At 36.5% G+C, this 19,360-nt stretch overlaps 1 protein-coding gene across 2 annotated transcripts in view; it reads right to left on the reverse strand.

Moving 5' to 3' along the window:
- Positions 1 to 662: 662 nt before the first annotated feature.
- Positions 663 to 19,360, reverse strand: part of wdr76 (WD repeat domain 76) — a 41,859-nt gene continuing 23,161 nt past the window's right edge. Inside the window, exons 11-14 of one of the 2 annotated variants that reach the window (XM_051920900.1) lie at positions 14,832 to 14,930; positions 9,543 to 9,695; positions 1,288 to 1,341; positions 663 to 1,017 (exon numbers count right to left, since the gene is read on the reverse strand). In XM_051920900.1, the coding sequence (XP_051776860.1) occupies positions 765 to 1,017; positions 1,288 to 1,341; positions 9,543 to 9,695; positions 14,832 to 14,930 (559 nt within the window). In that variant the 3' untranslated portion in view covers positions 663 to 764. The remainder of the gene's footprint in view (positions 1,018 to 1,287; positions 1,342 to 9,542; positions 9,696 to 14,831; positions 14,931 to 19,360) is intronic. The other variant, XM_028823360.2, reaches the window with a different exon arrangement.

Genomic DNA, 19,360 nt, shown 5'->3' on the forward strand with positions numbered 1-19,360 from the left:
TTGGGGAGGAGTTATGAGGAAAGATTAAGAGACCTAAACCTTTTCAGTTTAAGCAAAAGGAGTTTAAGAGGTGACATGACTGAAGTATTTAAAATTATGAAAGGAGTTAGTACAGTGGGTTTAAATGGTTACTTTAAAATGAGCTCATCCAGAAGATGGAGAACACAGTTAAACACTCAAGGGTAAAATTCATACAAATAAGGAATTTTCTTCTTCACACAGAGAACCACAGACCCGTGGAATATTTCTCAAGAAGTGTGGTAAACAGTAGGACTTTAAGGACTTTGAAAGCCAGACTTGATGTTACTTTGGAAGAATTAAATGGAAAAGACTGGCAAGCTTTGTTGAGTTGAACAGTTTGTTCTCTTCTAGATTGTTCCAATGTAAAGATATCTACATAAATCCCTTCAGTTTTGCCCTACCGGTGTAAAGAGGAGTTTGTTTTCTTGATTTCTTTTCTTTTTAGGAAATCCAGATAAATGGAAGCAGTACTTGTACCTCTGGAAATTATTTTGAATCGCTAGGAAACAGACCATTCTGAGGAAAAGACAGGCTAGCAACAAACAAAATATGAAATATCTAAAACAAAATTTATTATAATAATGAGAAAGAAAATTTAACAAAAATAACAAAACTTGAAGCAAACAGTTTCAAACAATACTTTAAGATAAAAGGTATAAGTAAACAGACATAAGAAACTGCTACATCAGAAAGGAGAAGTGGAATTATTTTAAATTTAACACAAAAATATCCTAAAACAGGTATTACATGAACACATGTAGACGCCCACTTGAATTGCCCCCAACTAGCACACTCCTGCTTGGATGCCAGGCATTGATGGAGCAAACTGATCCCAGGCACTCTTCATTAAGAAACATATGCACCAACTGGCCAGTCTCATGGAACACCTCAATTCGCCTAGGCCAAGACATACTTCCCACCACAAAGTAGTCTGTCTGCTGAGGATCCCAAACAGCCTCAAATTTGGTCAGCCAACGGCCAGTGTGATTGTTGTGCCTGAGAATGGGAGGTAAAAAGAAAATCAAAAACATTTAACCAAAGTTCCCATTAGACTTTGGATTGTACTGAAACGTGCAAATAACATGAATTTGATTTTGCTGAGTAACACTTAACAAATCTCTCCAGCACATGCACAATACCTATGGCAAGATATTAAATAAAAGAGTGCACAATATACTCCATTTTTTACATGAACATAAGCAGTACATATGAAACATACTGCTAAATGTCTATTCAGGTAAAATTATGTAATTGATAAAAGCTTACCTTATGGAAATCAGAGGAGGGAGGGTACCACTGATGTTACTCGAGTCATAAATTCTGTAAAATAAATAAATAGTGAACAAAAAGTGAACTTGCAGGCAAAGAGCTATGGGTTCATGCCTTAAGACTGCAAGATTTATAAAGTATACATATTTCTGACGGATAAAATGATACTCCGTTAAACTGTTTTAAGCTATTGGTTAAAAAAATAAAAATAAAACCCTGAAACTGTTACTAGAATGCCCTGGCTTTCATTCATGTTCCAATGAGTTCATCTCAGCTTTCAGAGTTTTACGACAGAATATGCAAGACCAAGCTCAAATGATTACTCATGGGATTGCCTTTTTGAATTCAAGCTCAGACTCTTGACCAATAAATGAGGAATAGATCGATATTCAGTTTGAAAAGGCAATTTTAAGGGGCCTTCCACTTCCTGTTTATGCCATGTGCAGATTTTGCTGCAAGTGTCTATTCAATGTTATTTGAGCAAAAATGCACTCCATTTGCATGTTTTGAGTACATGGAGATTTTTTTTGTTTTCCATGGATATTTTTACATTTTACACCATTGTACAACATTACCACCGACTTGCACCATATGTTTAATCTCAATTCTGCATGAAAACATGAAATTAAAATTAGGCTTTTAAATGATCGACTAGCAGCGCGACATGCAGATCATGCAGCAGCAGCTGCTGTACAGGCTTTTAAATGATCGTCGCACAGCGTGACATGCAGATCATGTAGCACGACACTAGCAGCCCCATGGGAAGTAAAGATGTAGTGAACGAGTTATTACTGTCAAATATCAAATAAAAAAATGAATGAAATGAAAATAACCTCTTTAAATTGTATATCCAGTTAACCAAACCCAGGGGTTGGCGAGCAATATGTATATGTGTATGTATACTGTATATGTATTTATATATGTGTGTATATATATATATATATATGTATACAGAATATGTATGTATGTATGTGTATATTATATATCATACACACACATACATACATACATATATATATATATACACACACACATATACATACATACATATATACACACACATATACATATATACATACAGTAATCCCTCGCTATATCGCGCTTCGTCTTTCGCGGCTTCACTCTATCGCGGATTTTATATGTATGCATATCTAAATATATAACGCGGATTTCTCGCTGCTTTGCGGGTTTCTGCGGACAATGGGTCTTTTTATTTCTGGTACTTGCTTCCTCAGTTGGTTTGCCCTGTTGATTTCATACAAGAGATGCTATTGGCGGATGGCCGAGAAGCTACCCAATCACAGCATGCAGTTAAGTTCCTGTGTGCTGCTGATTGGCTCAGCGACGGAGTGCTGCATTAACCAGGAAGTCTAATCTCACTCATTCAGCATTAACGTGCCCCTGCTACTGCTTCAGGAGCCGTGTCCAAGCGCCAACAGAAGATGCAAATGATTGCAGAAAAGGTAAAAGTTTTGGATATGTTGAAGGAAGGAAACAGCTACACCGCTGCAGGACACCATTACAGCATCAATGAGTCCACGATTCTTATTATTTAAAAAGGAGGAAAAGCATATAAGATCTACGGCCGCAGTGTCCTTTAACCAGGGCGCAAAACGAGTTGCAAGTGGACGTGATAAGGCAGTAGTCTGGATGGAATCTGTTTTAGGGATTTTGATTGAAGAGTGCTGGAAGAAGAACAACAGCGGTGCTAAACAGTCGCCTGAAAAGGCTCCTTTAGAAGAGCTGTAACACTATCCTTTGTTGTGCAGTAAAATTAAACTCATCATTATCGAACAAGTCGTCGTGTCATTGTTGGTGAGTAACCATAATTAATTATTTACGTACAGTACTTATTACATGTACATAGTTTAGTGTCACTGTACACACATTTTACTGTATACAATTTTTCTTGCATTGTACGTATTTATTGCTGGGCCTGTCTGTCGTAATGGCTGTAACATATGTGATATTGGAGACGCTCGATATCTTTAAAATAATATTTAGGTTTTACTGTATGTAAACTGTGTTTACATACATAATAATTTCAACGAATCTTACCTAATATCTAAGAGAATACAAAGGGTTTATGATGTATAATTGTGCATGAAATGTTTATAATAGTGTGGGAGAGTTTATAAGGGCTTAAAATATATAAAAATAACCATATAAACATATGGTTTTCTACTTCGCGGATTTTCTTATTTCGCGGGTGGCTCTGAAACGCAACCCCCGCGATGGAGGAGGGATTACTGTATATATATATATATATATACACATATACATATATACATACATACATATATACATACATACACATATACATACATATACATATACATATACATACATACATATATACATACATATATATATACACTAGCAAAATACCCGCGCTTCGCAGCGGAGAAGTAGTGTGTTAAAGAGGTTATGAAAAAAAAAAAGGAAACATTTTAAAAATAACGTAACATGATCGTCAATGTAATTGTGTTGTCATTGTTATGAGTGTTGCTGTGTTTTATATATATAAAATACAGACACACACATATAAACATATATATACATATACACATATATATACATATCTACATATATATATATATATATATATATATATATATATATACATATACACATCCACATATCAACATATATATATACACATATATACACACACACACGCTTTATGGGTGATGATTGTTTTACTCTTTTTATGTTTATTTTATTTTATTGTAGAATCAACTCCTATCTGCGCACAGCAGGGCAGCCGTGGGCGGATGCGTATGGTGTATTCACTCCATGTTATCGTGCATTGCGCTGTCAGTGGTATTTTGATAAAAGAATTTGAACAACATATAAGAAGCGTATAAATTATTAAACAGTAAAACATTAACATTTAAGAAGTAAAGTTACATTAAGTACTACTGCAGTGCCTTCGGGTATACCTCATTTTTTGTTTGCCCATTACATGCTTAAATGTATACATTTTTTGGTGCACCTACCCGAGAACACGCGACATATAACCGAGCGTGGGAGAAGCATGGATTTTAAACACGCGTTGAGTTCATCTGCTGGTCTCCCTCGTGGAATAACTGGTAATGTTTGACTAAAATCTACAGCGAGTAAAACGACATTACCTCCTATTTTTTTTTTTACGATCTCTGAGATCTTGCTTTTTTCGGTTCAAGGCTTCATAAGCTCTTTTATGTTGTATGGTGTACTTATCCCAAACCATCATCTTTGAATGTTGCAAGACTTTCGCCTTGTATGTAGATCGGGGTAATTACATTCATTGCATTCCTAGTCTGAATCACAATCTGATTGTATGGGTGGTTACCTGGCACTGTAGGGTTGCCACCCGTCCTTTAAAATACGGAATCGTGCCGCGTTTGAGAATGAAATTGCGCGTCCCGTTTTGAATCAATACTGGACGGGATTTATCCCGTATTTTTTTTATCATTTTTTTTTAAAGCAGCGTCTCATGCAAATCATCCCACACGCATTTTATGAAGATGCCTCCTTTCCTACTTTTGATTGGGTAATACTTGATGTCATCGTTAGTTTGATTGGTGTTTTTAACTGTCCAGTGAGGAGGGCGTGTCTTTTAAGTACAGTCTGCAAAGTGTTGGCAGTGAGATGTGGCGTCAGCGCCATAGTTGAAGCCCCTGACGTTGCGGTGAGCAAGTCGGCTAACATCCGCCATGTGCCGTCTTTCAGTTGCGAGAAGCAGATCATAGAATGGTTGAAACTGTTGCCCCTAACGTTGCGCCACGGCGTGTGGTTCGTTTATACCTCGTGTCTTCTCATTAAACTTTTATCTCGCGAATATGTTATTGCAATCCGCAGCGGGAGCGTTTCTATAAACTTAATTTAAACTTACGTTTTACACCGTGCTTTGTTTCCCTTATGAACATGCTTGTATGCTTAACTCGCTCCGTTCTCAATTGTTTAATTAATTTTTTGCTGTTCGCTGTTTGCGGCTGTTCCTCCATTTCCCCCTACTTCGTTCTTTTATCTCGCGAATATGTTATTGCAATCGTTAACGGGAGCGTTTCAATAAACTGATTGAAAATAGTTTTGCATTTACCTTTTTAGTAAAAGGCGAGCTTTTAAGCCTGAGAAATCACCCCGTAAATGCACACGTTTCATTGGACATGTGTTAATATGTATGGTTACACAGTATTAAAAGACAGTGAACAACGTCAGTTACCTTTCTTCCCGCGTTTGATAAAAGGTGAGCTTTTAAGCCTGAGAAATCACCCCGTAAATGCACACGTTTAATTGCACATGTGTTAATATATATGCTTACACAGTATTAAAAGACAGTCAAAAATTAACGTCATTTACCTTCGTTCCCGCGTGTGACTCGTGCTGTAAATGTCTTCCTTGTTTTTAGTTCACGTGATTACGTAGGAGGCGTGATGACGCGATACGTGACTCCGCCTCCTCCATTACAGTGTATGGACAAAAAATATGTTCCAGTTATGACCATTACGCTTTGAATTTCGAAATGAAACCTGCCTAACTTTTGTAAGTAAGCTGTAAGGAATGAGCCTGCCAAATTTCAGCCTTCCACCTACACGGGAAGTTGGAGAATTAGTGATGAGTGAGTCAGTGAGTGAGGGCTTTGCCTTTTATTATTATAGATACACACATATATATATATATATATATATATATATATATATATACATCTATACTAATAAAAGGCAAAGCCCTCACTGACTCACTCACTCACTCACTCACTCACTGACTGACTGACTCACTCATCACTAATTCTCCAACTTCCCGTGTAGGTGGAAGGCTGAAATTTGGCAGGCTCATTCCTTACAGCTTACTTACAAAAGTTAGGCAGGTTTCATTTCGAAATTCAAAGCGTAATGGTCATAACTGGAACATATTTTTTGTCCATACACTGTAATGGAGGAGGCGGAGTCACGTATCGCGTCATCACGCCTCCTACGTAATCACGTGAACTAAAAACAAGGAAGACATTTACAGCACGAGTCACACGCGGGAACGAAGGTAAATGACGTTAATTTTTGACTGTCTTAATACTGTGTAAGCATACATATTAACACATGTGCAATTAAACGTGTGCATTTACGGGGTGATTTCTCAGGCTTAAAAGCTCACCTTTTATCAAACGCGGGAAGAAAGGTAACTGACGTTGTTCACTGTCTTTTAATACTGTGTAACCATACATATTAACACATGTCCAATGAAACGTGTGCATTTACGGGGTGATTTCTCAGGCTTAAAAGCTCGCCTTTTACTAAAAAGGTAAATGCAAAACTATTTTCAATCAGTTTATTGAAACACTCCCGCTAACGATTGCAATAACATATTCGCGAGATAAAAGAACGAAGTAGGGGGAAATGGAGGAACAGCCGCAAACAGCGAACAGCAAAAAATTAATTAAACAATTGAGAACGGAGCGAGTTAAGCATACAAGCATGTTCATAAGGGAAACAAAGCACGGTGTAAAACGTAAGTTTAAATTAAGTTTATAGAAATGCTCCCGCTGCGGATTGCAATAACATATTCGCAAGATAAAAGTTTAATGAGAAGACACGAGGTATAAACGAACCACACGCCGTGGCGCAACGTTAGGGGCAACAGTTTCAACCATTCTATGATCTGCTTCTCGCAACTGAAAGACGGCACATGGCGGATGTTAGCCGACTTGCTCACCGCAACGTTAGGGGCTTCAACTATGGCGCTGACGCCACATCTCAGTGCCAACACTTTGCAGACTGTACTTAAAAGACACGCCCTCCTCAGTGGACAGTTAAAAACACCAATCAAACTAACGATGACATCAAGTATTACCCAATCAAAAGTAGGAAAGGAGGCATCTTCATAAAATGCGTGTGGGATGATTTGCATGAGACGCTGCTTTAAAAAAAAAATGATAAAAAAAATACGGGATAAATCCCGTCCAGTATTGATTCAAAACGGGACGCGCAATTTCATTCTCAAACGCGGCACGATTCCGTATTTTAAAGGACGGGTGGCAACCCTACAGTGCCAGGTAACCACCCATACAATCAGATTGTGATTCAGACTAGGAATGCAATGAATGTAATTACCCCGATCTACATACAAGGCGAAAGTCTTGCAACATTCAAAGATGATGGTTTGGGATAAATACACCATACAACATAAAAGAGCTTATGAAGCCTTGAACCGAAAAAAGCAAGATCTCAGAGATCGTAAAAAAAAAAAAAAGGAGGTAATGTCGTTTTACTCGCTGTAGATTTTAGTCAAACATTACCAGTTATTCCACGAGGGAGACCAGCAGATGAACTCGACGCGTGTTTAAAATCCATGCTTCTCCCACGCTCGGTTATATGTCGCGTGTTCTCGGGTAGGTGCACCAAAAAATGTATACATTTAAGCATGTAATGGGCAAACAAAAAATGAGGTATACCCGAAGGCACTGCAGTAGTACTTAATGTAACTTTACTTCTTAAATGTTAATGTTTTACTGTTTAATAATTTATACGCTTCTTATATGTTGTTCAAATTCTTTTATCAAAATACCACTGACAGCGCAATGCAAGATAACATGGAGTGAATACACCATACGCATCCGCCCACGGCTGCCCTGCTGTGCGCAGATAGGAGTTGACTCTACAATAAAATAAAATAAAGATAAAAAGAGTAAAACAATCATCACCCATAAAGCGTGTGTGTGTGTATATATGTGTATATATATATGTTGATATGTGGAGGTGTATATATTATATATATATATATATATATATATATATATATATATATATATATATATATGTAGATAGATAGATAGATAGATAGATAGATAGATAGATAGATAGATAGATAGATAGATAGATAGATAGGATACTTTATTAATCCCGATGGGAAATTCACATGTAGATATGTATATATATGTGTATATGTATATGTATATATATGTTTATATGTGTGTGTGTGTATTTTATATATATAAAACACAGCAACACTCATAACAATGACAACACAATTACATTGACAATCATGTTACGTTATTTTTAAAATGTTTCCTTTTTTTTTCATAACCTCTTTAACACACTACTTCTCCACTGCGAAGCGCGGGTATTTTGCTAGTATATATATATATACACACACACATACATATTATATATATATATATATATATATATATATATATATATATATATATATATACACACACATATATACATACACATATACATACACACATACGTATATATACAGTAATAGGAATCTACATACATACATACACACACACACACACACTTAAAAAGTTAAAGCACTTTTTTTTTTTTTTTTTTAAAAACTCTCATGAATTTCAAAAACAAATTAAATCACTTTTCTACATAGTCACCTTCCTTTACGATGCAATTTTCCCAGCATCATACCAATTTTATAATGCCATCAGCAAAAAATGTTTTTGGTTTAGCATGTAGCCACTGATGCACCACTGCTTTCACATCAGGGTTCTTTGTTAATTCCTCTGCATCCGTCACACTAGCATGACCATTTTCGAATATTTCAATCCACTCATAGACAACTCTACAAGAGAGAACTTTATCCCCATACTGAACACACACGCAAAGATAAAATTTGTGCTACTGGCACACCTTCTACTCACAAAAAGCGTATGACAGAACACTGCTACTCTTTGGTACAATTTATATGTTTCACAGCCATCTTCACCACAGGGTGACAACTGTTATACTAAACTGCAAGGGCAACCATCTTGGCAAACAGAACTAGTCACAGGACACTCTCAGACGCAACCAATTACTACTCTTCCCACATTCACCGTTTCCAAATAAAAAAAAGTGCAGAAACATTTTGAACAACCATCATAGAGAAAGAGAGATAATATAGGTGGAGTAGGGGAGGGAAGGGAGAGGGGAAAAAAAAACAAAAAAAAAAAACACAAACACCTTTGCAAAAATACTAATATTAGGTACAAGTAAAGGAGAATACTCTCCCCCCACCTCACAATTTTTAGATTATGAATAATACAGTAAAAGGAACGTTGTATGTTACATTTATTAGGCACATATGACTTTTTTGGATGTTTAATGAAGAAGGGAATGACAGATCTTATGAGTGAATTCCTTACATTATACAGATGTTTAATTGCATTTTGCTTTAACTTGCACTTCATGGTCTTTCGAAATATCCTGCAATATTAAAATCTGTATACAGCTGTTAAAGATTAAATTCCTTAAAACCAACACTGAGTCACTAACCTCACAAAGTCATCCATACTTGTAGTCACAATTCTGTTGCCACTGTGTGCTGAAAAATAAGCCGAGCTGATGGTATTCTTATTTCCCACAAGTGAAGAGACATCATCACTGCCTTGTGCCTTCAGATACCTAATATCATAAATAGCTGCCCCACTGTTGAAAGAAAAGCACAAATAGAAGTGATGTTCTGAAACACACATTAGCTGCAGAAACACCAATACTACCTTTTGCTTGAAAAAACACTATAGAAATCTCTTAGGTCTTCACCTGCTGCCTTATGAAAAACATGTTTCTGTGGAAGACACATGCAGGCATACTGGGAGTTGGGAGACTTCATTATTTATTCATTCATTTATTTTATTTTTTATTTATTAATTTTATTGTAATCATTCCATACAAATAGATCAATTTATAACAAAAAAAATTGAAGACGAATCAAACCCCACCATGAGAAGGAGAGCTTAGCCAAAGGAGAATTGGCTTTGGGCTTTTTAACAAGGTAACAATAAACAAAAGAAAGGAAGAAATATATATAGGTAAATAAAAAATGGAGAAGGGAATTAAATGCGGTAATAGTTATTTCTCTTATTCTAAAATAATATTGATTAGATCCTGCCAGGTTTTAAAAAAGTTCTGTACAGATCCTCTAACTGAGAATTTGATTTTTTCCAATTTCAAATAATATAAAACATTGGTTTCCCACTGACTTATCAGAGGAGAGTTAGGATTCTTCCAATTTAACAAAATAAGTCTGCGTGCCAAAAGTGTAGTGAATGCAATCACCGTTTGCTTGTCCTTCTCCACTTCAAGTCCATCTGGAAGAACACTGAACACAGCTGTTAATGGGTTAGGAGGGATTGTGACCCCAAGGCTGTCTGAAAGGCACTTAAAAATTTTGGTCCAAAATGATGTTAGTTTGGTGCAGGCCCAAAACATGTGACCCAGTGAGGCAGGAGCTTGGCTGCAGCGTTCGCAGGTTGGATCTTGCCCTGAAAACATTTTGGACAGTTTTAAGCGAGACAGATGAGCTTGATATATAATTTTAGTTGAATAATTCTATGCTTTGCGCATATGGAGCTCGAGTTAATTCTCTGCTTTGCTATCTTCCACTCCTTTTCTGATATATTGATTAAGAGATCTTCTTCCCAATGTCCTCTTGGGTCTTTGAAAGGTAGGGACTCTAATAAGATTTTATATAATGCGGAAATAGTGATTAATTCCTCAAAGTTGAGCAGTATTTTTTCCAGCATGGTGGAGGGTACGAGGTGAAGAAAATCGGGCAGTTTCTGTTTAACAAAATTTCTAATTTGAAGATAGTGAAAGAAATCTGTAGCTGGGAGGTTGAATTTGGAATGTAATTGTTCAAAAGATGCAAATATGTTGTCTATATAAAGATCTCGGAGCATTTTTATCCCAAAACTTTTCCAGGTATTAAAAACTGGATATGTTTGCGAGGGTTGAAAGAGGTGGTTCTCTTGCAGAGGTGCCACGGATAAAAGATTTTCCATCTTAAAATGCTTTCTAAGTTGGTTCCATATTCTGAGTGAGTAAAGCACAATTGGGTTATTAGTATATTTGCGATAACTTGCATTTATTGGAGCGCAGAGCAGGGAGTATAAAGAAGTACTACAGGATTTTACTTCTATTGCGAACCAAGACTGTGTATGCTCATTTTTTTGTGTCCAGGTTTTTATGGCTTGTATGTTTGCTGCCCAGTAAAAAAACTGAAAATTAGGTAAAGCCATGCCACCTTCTGCCTGAGGTCTCTGTAGGGTCGGCTCTTCGGATACATGGGTGTTTCAAGTTCCAAATGAATGAGGTTATTGTTGAATCTAATTGCTTAAAAAACGATTTATTGATATATATTGGAATGTTTTGAAATAAAAGAAGAAGTTTAGGAAGGATATTCATCTTAATGTTAATTCTTCCGGCTAGAGTGAAATGAAGGCTTGACCATCTATGCAAGTCTTGCTTAATTTTTTCCACACAGATGGAAAAATTTTGTTGATAAAGAGCTTTGTGTTTACTTGTGATATTTACCCCTAGGTATTTAAACTGATCTGCTATGGTAAAAGGTAGGGTGTCCAATCTAATATTATATGCTTGTGAATTCACTGGAAAGAGTACACTTTTATTCAGATTAATTCTAAGACCAGATATCTTTTGAAATTCTGTGAGTGCTGTTAAAACTGCAGGTACAGTGTTTTCTGGGTCTGATATATATAAAACCATATCATCTGCATATAGAGAAATTTTCTGTTCCAGTCCTTCTCTGATAATCTCCTTTATCTGATAAGAATTTCGACAGTGAACCGCCAGTGGTTCAATGGCGATTGCAAACAGCAGTGGTGACAAGGGACATCCTTGTCTGGTACCACGTTCTAGCTTAAAGTAATCTGAACAAATGTTGTTAATACAGACTGAAGCTTCTGGATTGGTATACAGTAGTTTGATCCATGCACAAATATTTGGGCCAAACCCAAATTTCTCCAATACAGTGAAAAGGTAGTTCCATTCAATCATATCAAATGCTTTTTCTGCGTCTAATGATAGTAATATCTCTGGGGTGTTTGATTTTGCTGGTGAATATATAACATTAAACAAACATCGGATATTGGAAGATAGGTGTCGGCTTTTAATAAATCCAGTTTGATCCTGTGATATTACCGGGGGCAGCACTTTCTCCATCCTTCTAGCTAGAATTTTTGAGAGTAACATCATTATTCAGGAGTAAAATTGGTCTGTATGATGCACATTGTAACAAGTCCTTATTTTGTTTAGGAAAGATGGTGATTAATGCTTGACAAAATGTTTGAGGTAGTATTTGGTTGTCTCTAGCTTCTGTAAATGTTGCCAATAAGAGGGGAGCTAGCTGAGTGGAGAATTTCTTATAAAATTCTACGGGGTAACCATCAGGGCCTGCTGATTTCCCACTTTGAAGTGACTTTATAGCATCTAGTAATTCTGTTAGTGTCAGAGGTTTATCCAGTTCCTCAGCACTTAAAGCATCTATTTGTGGTGTCTGTAATGTATCCAGAAATGCATTAGATTGTGTGTTGTCTTCTTTGAACTCAGTAGAATATAAGGATTTATAATAATCTCTAAATGCGTGCATTATATTTTTATGGTCAATGATTTCTTCTCCATTCCTGTTGGTGATTACTAGTATTGCATTGCGAACTTCTTGTTTGTGAATTTGTTGAGGTAAAAGCTTATTAGCTTTCGCTCCGTGTTCATAGTAATGATGTCTTGACTTATAAATAAGTTGTTCAGTTTCTTCATTATTTAGCCAAATTAAAAATAAGGAACTCCATCAAACCAACAAAGAAATAGTGAGAGAGGACAATACAAAGTGAATATCATAGAGAATAAATAAAACTTGGAAAATCCTGGACACAAAAGCCAACTTTAATGCCAGCAACAGAAAGAAGGTAGAAAAAGTTTCAACCATCACAGAAAATACTCCAAGAATAGTTGTAAGTCATTGTTGCAATTTAAATTCAAGATGGACATCCCTTAACTGGTGGAGCCACCATGTGCTTGTTTAGTGCAACATGCGGACTGAAGGTATCTAACAGAATAGTTTCCTTTGTGTGTTAGATGAATTTACATAATATACTTAAATATATTTCAAATTTACACCAGAGTACAGAAAAATGCTATATTCCAAGAACATCCCTTATGGCTTAAAATTATCTAAAGGTCCAGTTGAACTCATATCTAATTTATATATCTAATTTAAATATGCTGGTACAAATTATGTCAGGTTGACTTAAACAGGTGGTCACAGATTCAAGCAGTTTACAAACTCACACAGTAGGCATTTTTCCCTTACAAATACTGTTGTGTTCCCATTAAGCCTCTTTTCCTCCCCAGGGTTCCTGAAACCAATTCAAGAACTAGCAAAGTTAGGTGGAAATCACGCCAAAACATAAAAGTTTCAAAAAAGCTATAGTGATGATGTCACCAACTGGTTTCAGTTTGTATTATCTGGCAGATAATAAACCTCTTTCCAGGCCACTGTTACTTTCCATGTCATTTTTACCATGTTGACTGCTATTGTTAAAGCTGATAAATGTGTTCCTGATGCCAATATAAAAATGAGGGTGTTATCTTAACATATGAAGGGGAACCAAAAACACTTTATTAACCAACTTACTTACAATTCTCTTTTAGTCACTTTCAAAAAACGCTCCTTGAGATGCCATATAGTTATCCCAGTACTACTTCTATACCTGAAAACATTTCGTATGCTCATCTTTTGTTACCATATCTACAGCCTCAAAGAGATTTGTTTTCCTGGATTCTTAATACAGTAGCAAATCATCTTCCCTTCAATCTCAAGTTTTAATTTTGAGGGAAAAAAAAATAAAAAAAACCAGCCCCAGGAAGAGAGTTCGGGTGTAAACAGGGAAATGTGTGTGAAGCAGCAAACACATTATTTTGAATCAAAAACTCTTGACAACACTGTATATGGAGTCATGGTACAAATTGCAGGTTTGCATGCACCACTGCTTCTGGCTCATCTTCCCCCAATGCTTTTTGCAGATGCTTCAACAGTTCTGCATAAGGCTGTTGATTAACAGTCTGTTTACAGGAAAGCTCTTTATTAACATTCCCCTTAATGACTTGGCAGACTAATAAACAGGACTGTAGGTGTCCAAAACCTTGTGGCATAGTTGATAACCCCACTCCTGTGCGATTGACTGAAACCAAGAATGTTTGGGTTCCCCCCTTGTACTAATTAAATGTATTTGTTATGGAGTATAAACCACAATAAAATGTATTAAAAAAATGAATAAATCTAAAAAAACAAACAAAACTATTTACCCCAAAGTTGGTGCATGGAACGGAAAATTGTTTGTGCATGATAATAATAATAATGCATGAAATATTCTGTTCTGTGATGCACTAGTGATTTTTATTGTTATTTTAGAGGACCTCTCTGCTCTGTTTACATGTGTGACCACACTTACATGCTCATATTTGGCTTTATAGTCCCTAAGATGGTCTACGAAATAACTAATAAGTGGCATGTTTATAGACCCACCTACTACGAGTTAACTTGTATTCAGCAGTCAAATGATTTAAACATTTGCTTGTGTGTTTTTGTCTTATGTGCAATTAGTGAGAAAAACATACTGGACTAAGTATGCAAACTTATTGACAATATTTAATACAAGTTTTAAAACTGATATAATCAGTTCTCACTAGGATCAAGAATAGGCTATTGCCTTAAATTTTGATTTTTGCAGTTAGTCAACAAGGATAGCTATCCGGTGTGCTTACCTTTGACCTGCAATTACAAAAACATTACGATTAGAAGGATGAACATTGACAGTTCTCACTGTCTTGTTCTTCAGTTTGGCCTGTTTCTCATGGGTAGTCCTGAAAAATAAAAGTATAAAATATTTAGGAGCACTGAAATTCATCCACTTTAAAGGCAGAAGGTACTTAATTTGGAGAATAACACTAAAGATTAAAGAGCTAGTTTGAGCTGAATATGTGGTTCTCATAAAACTATTTTATTAAGTGAACACTTCTTGTTGGAATGACAGCACATGCAATTTAAATTTAAAGATATAGGCTTTAAAATGCAGTGTGAATAAGTTCTAGATTGAAAAAACAAGGAGTTAGAGATATGATTACTTCACATTCACTTTGTAAGGATGGAATTTTCTGGTGATGCTGAAATGCTACAAATTCAATTGCAACATTTCACAAGAAAAGGAGTTGTGAGTGGAGCAAGACCACAATAAGCCCAAACCTATATATTTCAGTAAATAACTTGCTTTTAATAAAGGAGATTGTCTACTCCAGAGGTTTTAAATATCCAGTGCTGTAGGACTACTACATCAATAGGTCTCCATTTTAATAAATATTTAACAAGGACCATATGTTAAATAAATTGCTTAACTGATGCTCAAATTAAATATTTCTTCCAATTTGTCAAAAATATAGTTCAAGAAAAGGAAATATGCGCTCCTCTTAGTGTAGTAGATAGAAATCCCGCATAACATTTGTACTGTTGTGCAGATTTGTTTTAGAACCAAGCAGCAAAAAGAAAAAAAAGTCATTTGTTTACATACAAAACAGACAGAAATATACAGACACTCCAGACTCAAGATGTTCAAATTGAAGACACAGCAGAATTTGTGCCTTAGTGTAGAAAATCCTTTTGGTAGCAAGAAAAGAATTTCTACTTTTTCCAACAGATTTGCAACACAGGTGTGGTGTTTTTCATCTAATTCAAAACAGTAAGTGTTCCTGAAAAATGACAGTTTTACGAATGTATTTAAGCAGAGTCCATAGAATATAATCGTTCACCCTTCTTTAGCTTTTCCTACATGAAAATGACTCCATATTAACAAAGGACATTAGTTTCTCTTAAAAGCAAAAATAACATACTAATGCGAGTGATAAATGTACTACAACAACAACAACAACATTTATTTCTATAGCATATTTTCATACAAATGATGTACCTCAAAGTGCTTTACAAGATGAAGAAAAAAAAAATATAAAAAATTAGGCAATATTAACTAACAAAGAATAAATTAAGGTCCAATGGCCAGGCAGAACAGGAAAAAAAAAAAAATCTGCAGGGTTCCCAAGGCTATGAGACCGCCCAAGCCCATAAATTAAGTAAATCAGTCCTCATGGTTTTCAGGCTTCATGACAAATAAGCATATTACATTCATATGTTTTTCATCCAGCAATACCAACAAGAACTCTAAATAATTTCAATTACAGGTAAAATTCCGTTACAACGAATATCTTTACAACGAAATTTTTATTACAACGAAGTATTTTTATGGTCCCGACAGCTTCCCCATATGACACGAGTCTACAGAAATCTCGTTACTACAAAGTACATTCAGTAGATACTTTCATTACAACGAAGTACAGAAAAGACCTTGAAATGCCTGAATGAATCATCCACAGAGCAGTTGGTTCTGTGGCCGCAGCTCAGTTGTGCACAATGATCCCCAAACAGAAACATTCTAATTTTTTTTTCCTTTCTTTGAACTTTCCTGTGTTTTCAGTGATACCTTTTGCTTATTGCTCGTCAACATTTGAAAAACATCCATTGGAATTTAACTCATTGTCACCCTCCTATAGAAACGGCAGACACGAAAAACGATAACAGTTCATATTAGAAAAAAAAAACATTAAATTTTTGCAGCTCTCGATTGCGGCAAGAAGAAAAAGACATTGCCAGTGAATTCGGAATTTCGCTATCGACGCTGTCAACTTTCTTGAAAGACAGAGCCAAAAAGTAGAAAAATCTCGGGTTGCAAACGTATGTGAACGGCTGCATTTGAAAATGTCGAAAAAGCCGTTTTTATGTGGTTCAGTGATCCTTGTTCAAGAAACATTCCTATTAATGCGGCACTCGATCAAGAAAATATGAGGTTTGTAAACTCTCTTGGGACCTCCCCCAACTGGACAGCAAGCCGAAGAGTGTCCCGAAGTGCGATCTCTGCGTCTGTACAGGGCAATAGCAGATATGCTGCGTCTCTCCGCCAAAGTAAACAGTGTCATGCTTGGGTCACAGATTTGCACAGAAACACAGAAGATTGTAGAGACAGGAACTTTATTCAAACACTGCAAACAAACATGTCTCTTTTTCAAAAGTTTAAACGTGCTCCTTGACAAGATGGTGATGACAAATCCGTCTCACAATTAAAAGAATGCAAATATATCTTCCTCTTCAAAAGAGTGCACGTCAGGAGCAGGGAAGGACAGAGAGAGAAAGGCAAACAAACAATCAGCAACTGACGGGTGCTTTTGGACTTTTAAGTCTGCGAAGTACCACGCAGATCATGCAATAGATCAGCCGCAAGTAAGCCCAGCAGCAAGGGAGCAATATGAAGGTAGTCTTTCAGTGTCTTTTTTTTTTTAACCTGTACGGGTGCGATCAGCCCCCCAGCTCACAACAGAAAAGATCTCGAGGGGTGATGCAAGGTTAGGAGCACGTAAATTCTAAATGCAGATATTGTAACAGGGTTACTTGATCACTGACCTGGTCACGACTCTGCCTGACTGCTGTGTCTGTGTATAGCAGAGTGGCAGATCACGCTACAATAAATAACTGTGCTGTTCCTGTTTCAAGCTGAATAAAGCTGGTTTTGCTAAAGTACTGAGACTAAGCCTCGTGTTTTGGGGTGCAAGACAGGGACTTATAGCGCGACCTCGATCTTTTATGATTTGCTTCTGTGGCGCTTCATTGCAACGCTGTGATCCTCCTATTGCCCTGCCCCAGCAACGGACAAACAATCTTCCACAGACTCTGCAATCGCGCTTCAGGACACACTTCAGTGTGTCGTTCCTGTTGGGTGGGGAGTGGGGGGTCTCAAAAGAGTTCAGAAACCTCACGATATGATGAAGAAATAATGATTTGGCTCCTGATAGATAACTGTGCAGCCCACAACATGCTTCCACATTTAGATAATGTTCGCGTTGAATCCCTCCCACCCAATTGCACGGCAGCGCTTCAGCCATTGGTTTTGGGCATCATTCACACCCTGAAAGTGTATTATGGCAAGGAAATGCTGAGAAAAATTCTCATAAGCATAACTTGTAGGCAGGAGGAGATTAAAATTAATGCGAAAGAAGCTATTGAAATGATTGCAAACGCCTGGATACAAGTTAAAGAAAGCACTATAGTAACAAATACAGAATCTCATTACAACAAAATTTTCGTTACAACGAAATATTTTTTAGGTCCCTGTGAGTTCGTTGCAACAGAATTTTACCTGTAGTGGGTATTTACATTCCTCAATACTGCACACTCATTAGTACCATATTAGAAAAATATAAATTTTACATTCTTGGGTCTGAAACTCAATCACTATTATTTAGGTGGTTACCTACCAGGTAACTCTTGTGGTTAGTCGGCCAGGTGGCTAACATCCACCACATCCCCTCAGTTGTGTGAATCAGCTTCATAAATATTTGACACAGTATCTGCCAAATACAAAGAGTACACAACTTGCGTTTTGTCCTTATTGGAGCTTATCAGGTGTACATACTTTTGTATCCATTTACTGGGTTTGAACTTTGGATATCAGCGCTTGAGGTTGCCTTTGACGTTGCGCCACAGTGGCTGGTTTGCTTATTTGACAAGGTGAAGATCAGAGTACAGTATTACAATCACAATCTGGTTATCTAGATGGTTACCTACCAGTTTCACCCTGTCAAAGAGCTTGCTTAATAACTTCTTTGTATAGGTTATATACTTACTGTATATACACTCATATATTGGATTGTATCTATATAGGTTACAAAGCAGATGCAAATTATAGAAAATCCAGAAGGTGAATTAGTCCGTCTTGAGAGGCGGTGTTATTTCTCTAGAATTATAAATAACAATGCTAGTAATCCCAGTGTCTTATTCTCTACGATTGATTGTCTGCTAAATCCAGGTCACTCAATGGAATGCCTCCAAAATAAAAATACTTCCAGTGAAACTTGTGAGGCTATTGCTGTATTTTTTAATCAAAAAATTTATATTACAAACAATATAGTACATCTTCCCAACACTGATCCACTTAAGCCCCAGTACTCAATTATAAACAAATTAAATTCTTTCACCAGGATAGATTTACCTGATTTATCCTCTTTAATAAAATCCCTTTGTGCGTCCAAGTGTCCGTGTGTGTGTGTCTTCTGGTGAAGTGCGCATGCGCGGGGCACGGTGCAATGCGCGATATTACTGTCAGAGAAAGTTAGAGGCGTTTTACGGAAATACAAACCAGTATTAAAGGAAATTAAAGGTACACAATACAGTGACGCATATTACAGCCACATACAAG

Source organism: Erpetoichthys calabaricus, chromosome 17, assembly GCF_900747795.2.
Source record: "Erpetoichthys calabaricus chromosome 17, fErpCal1.3, whole genome shotgun sequence".
NCBI classification, from domain to species: domain Eukaryota; kingdom Metazoa; phylum Chordata; class Cladistia; order Polypteriformes; family Polypteridae; genus Erpetoichthys; species Erpetoichthys calabaricus.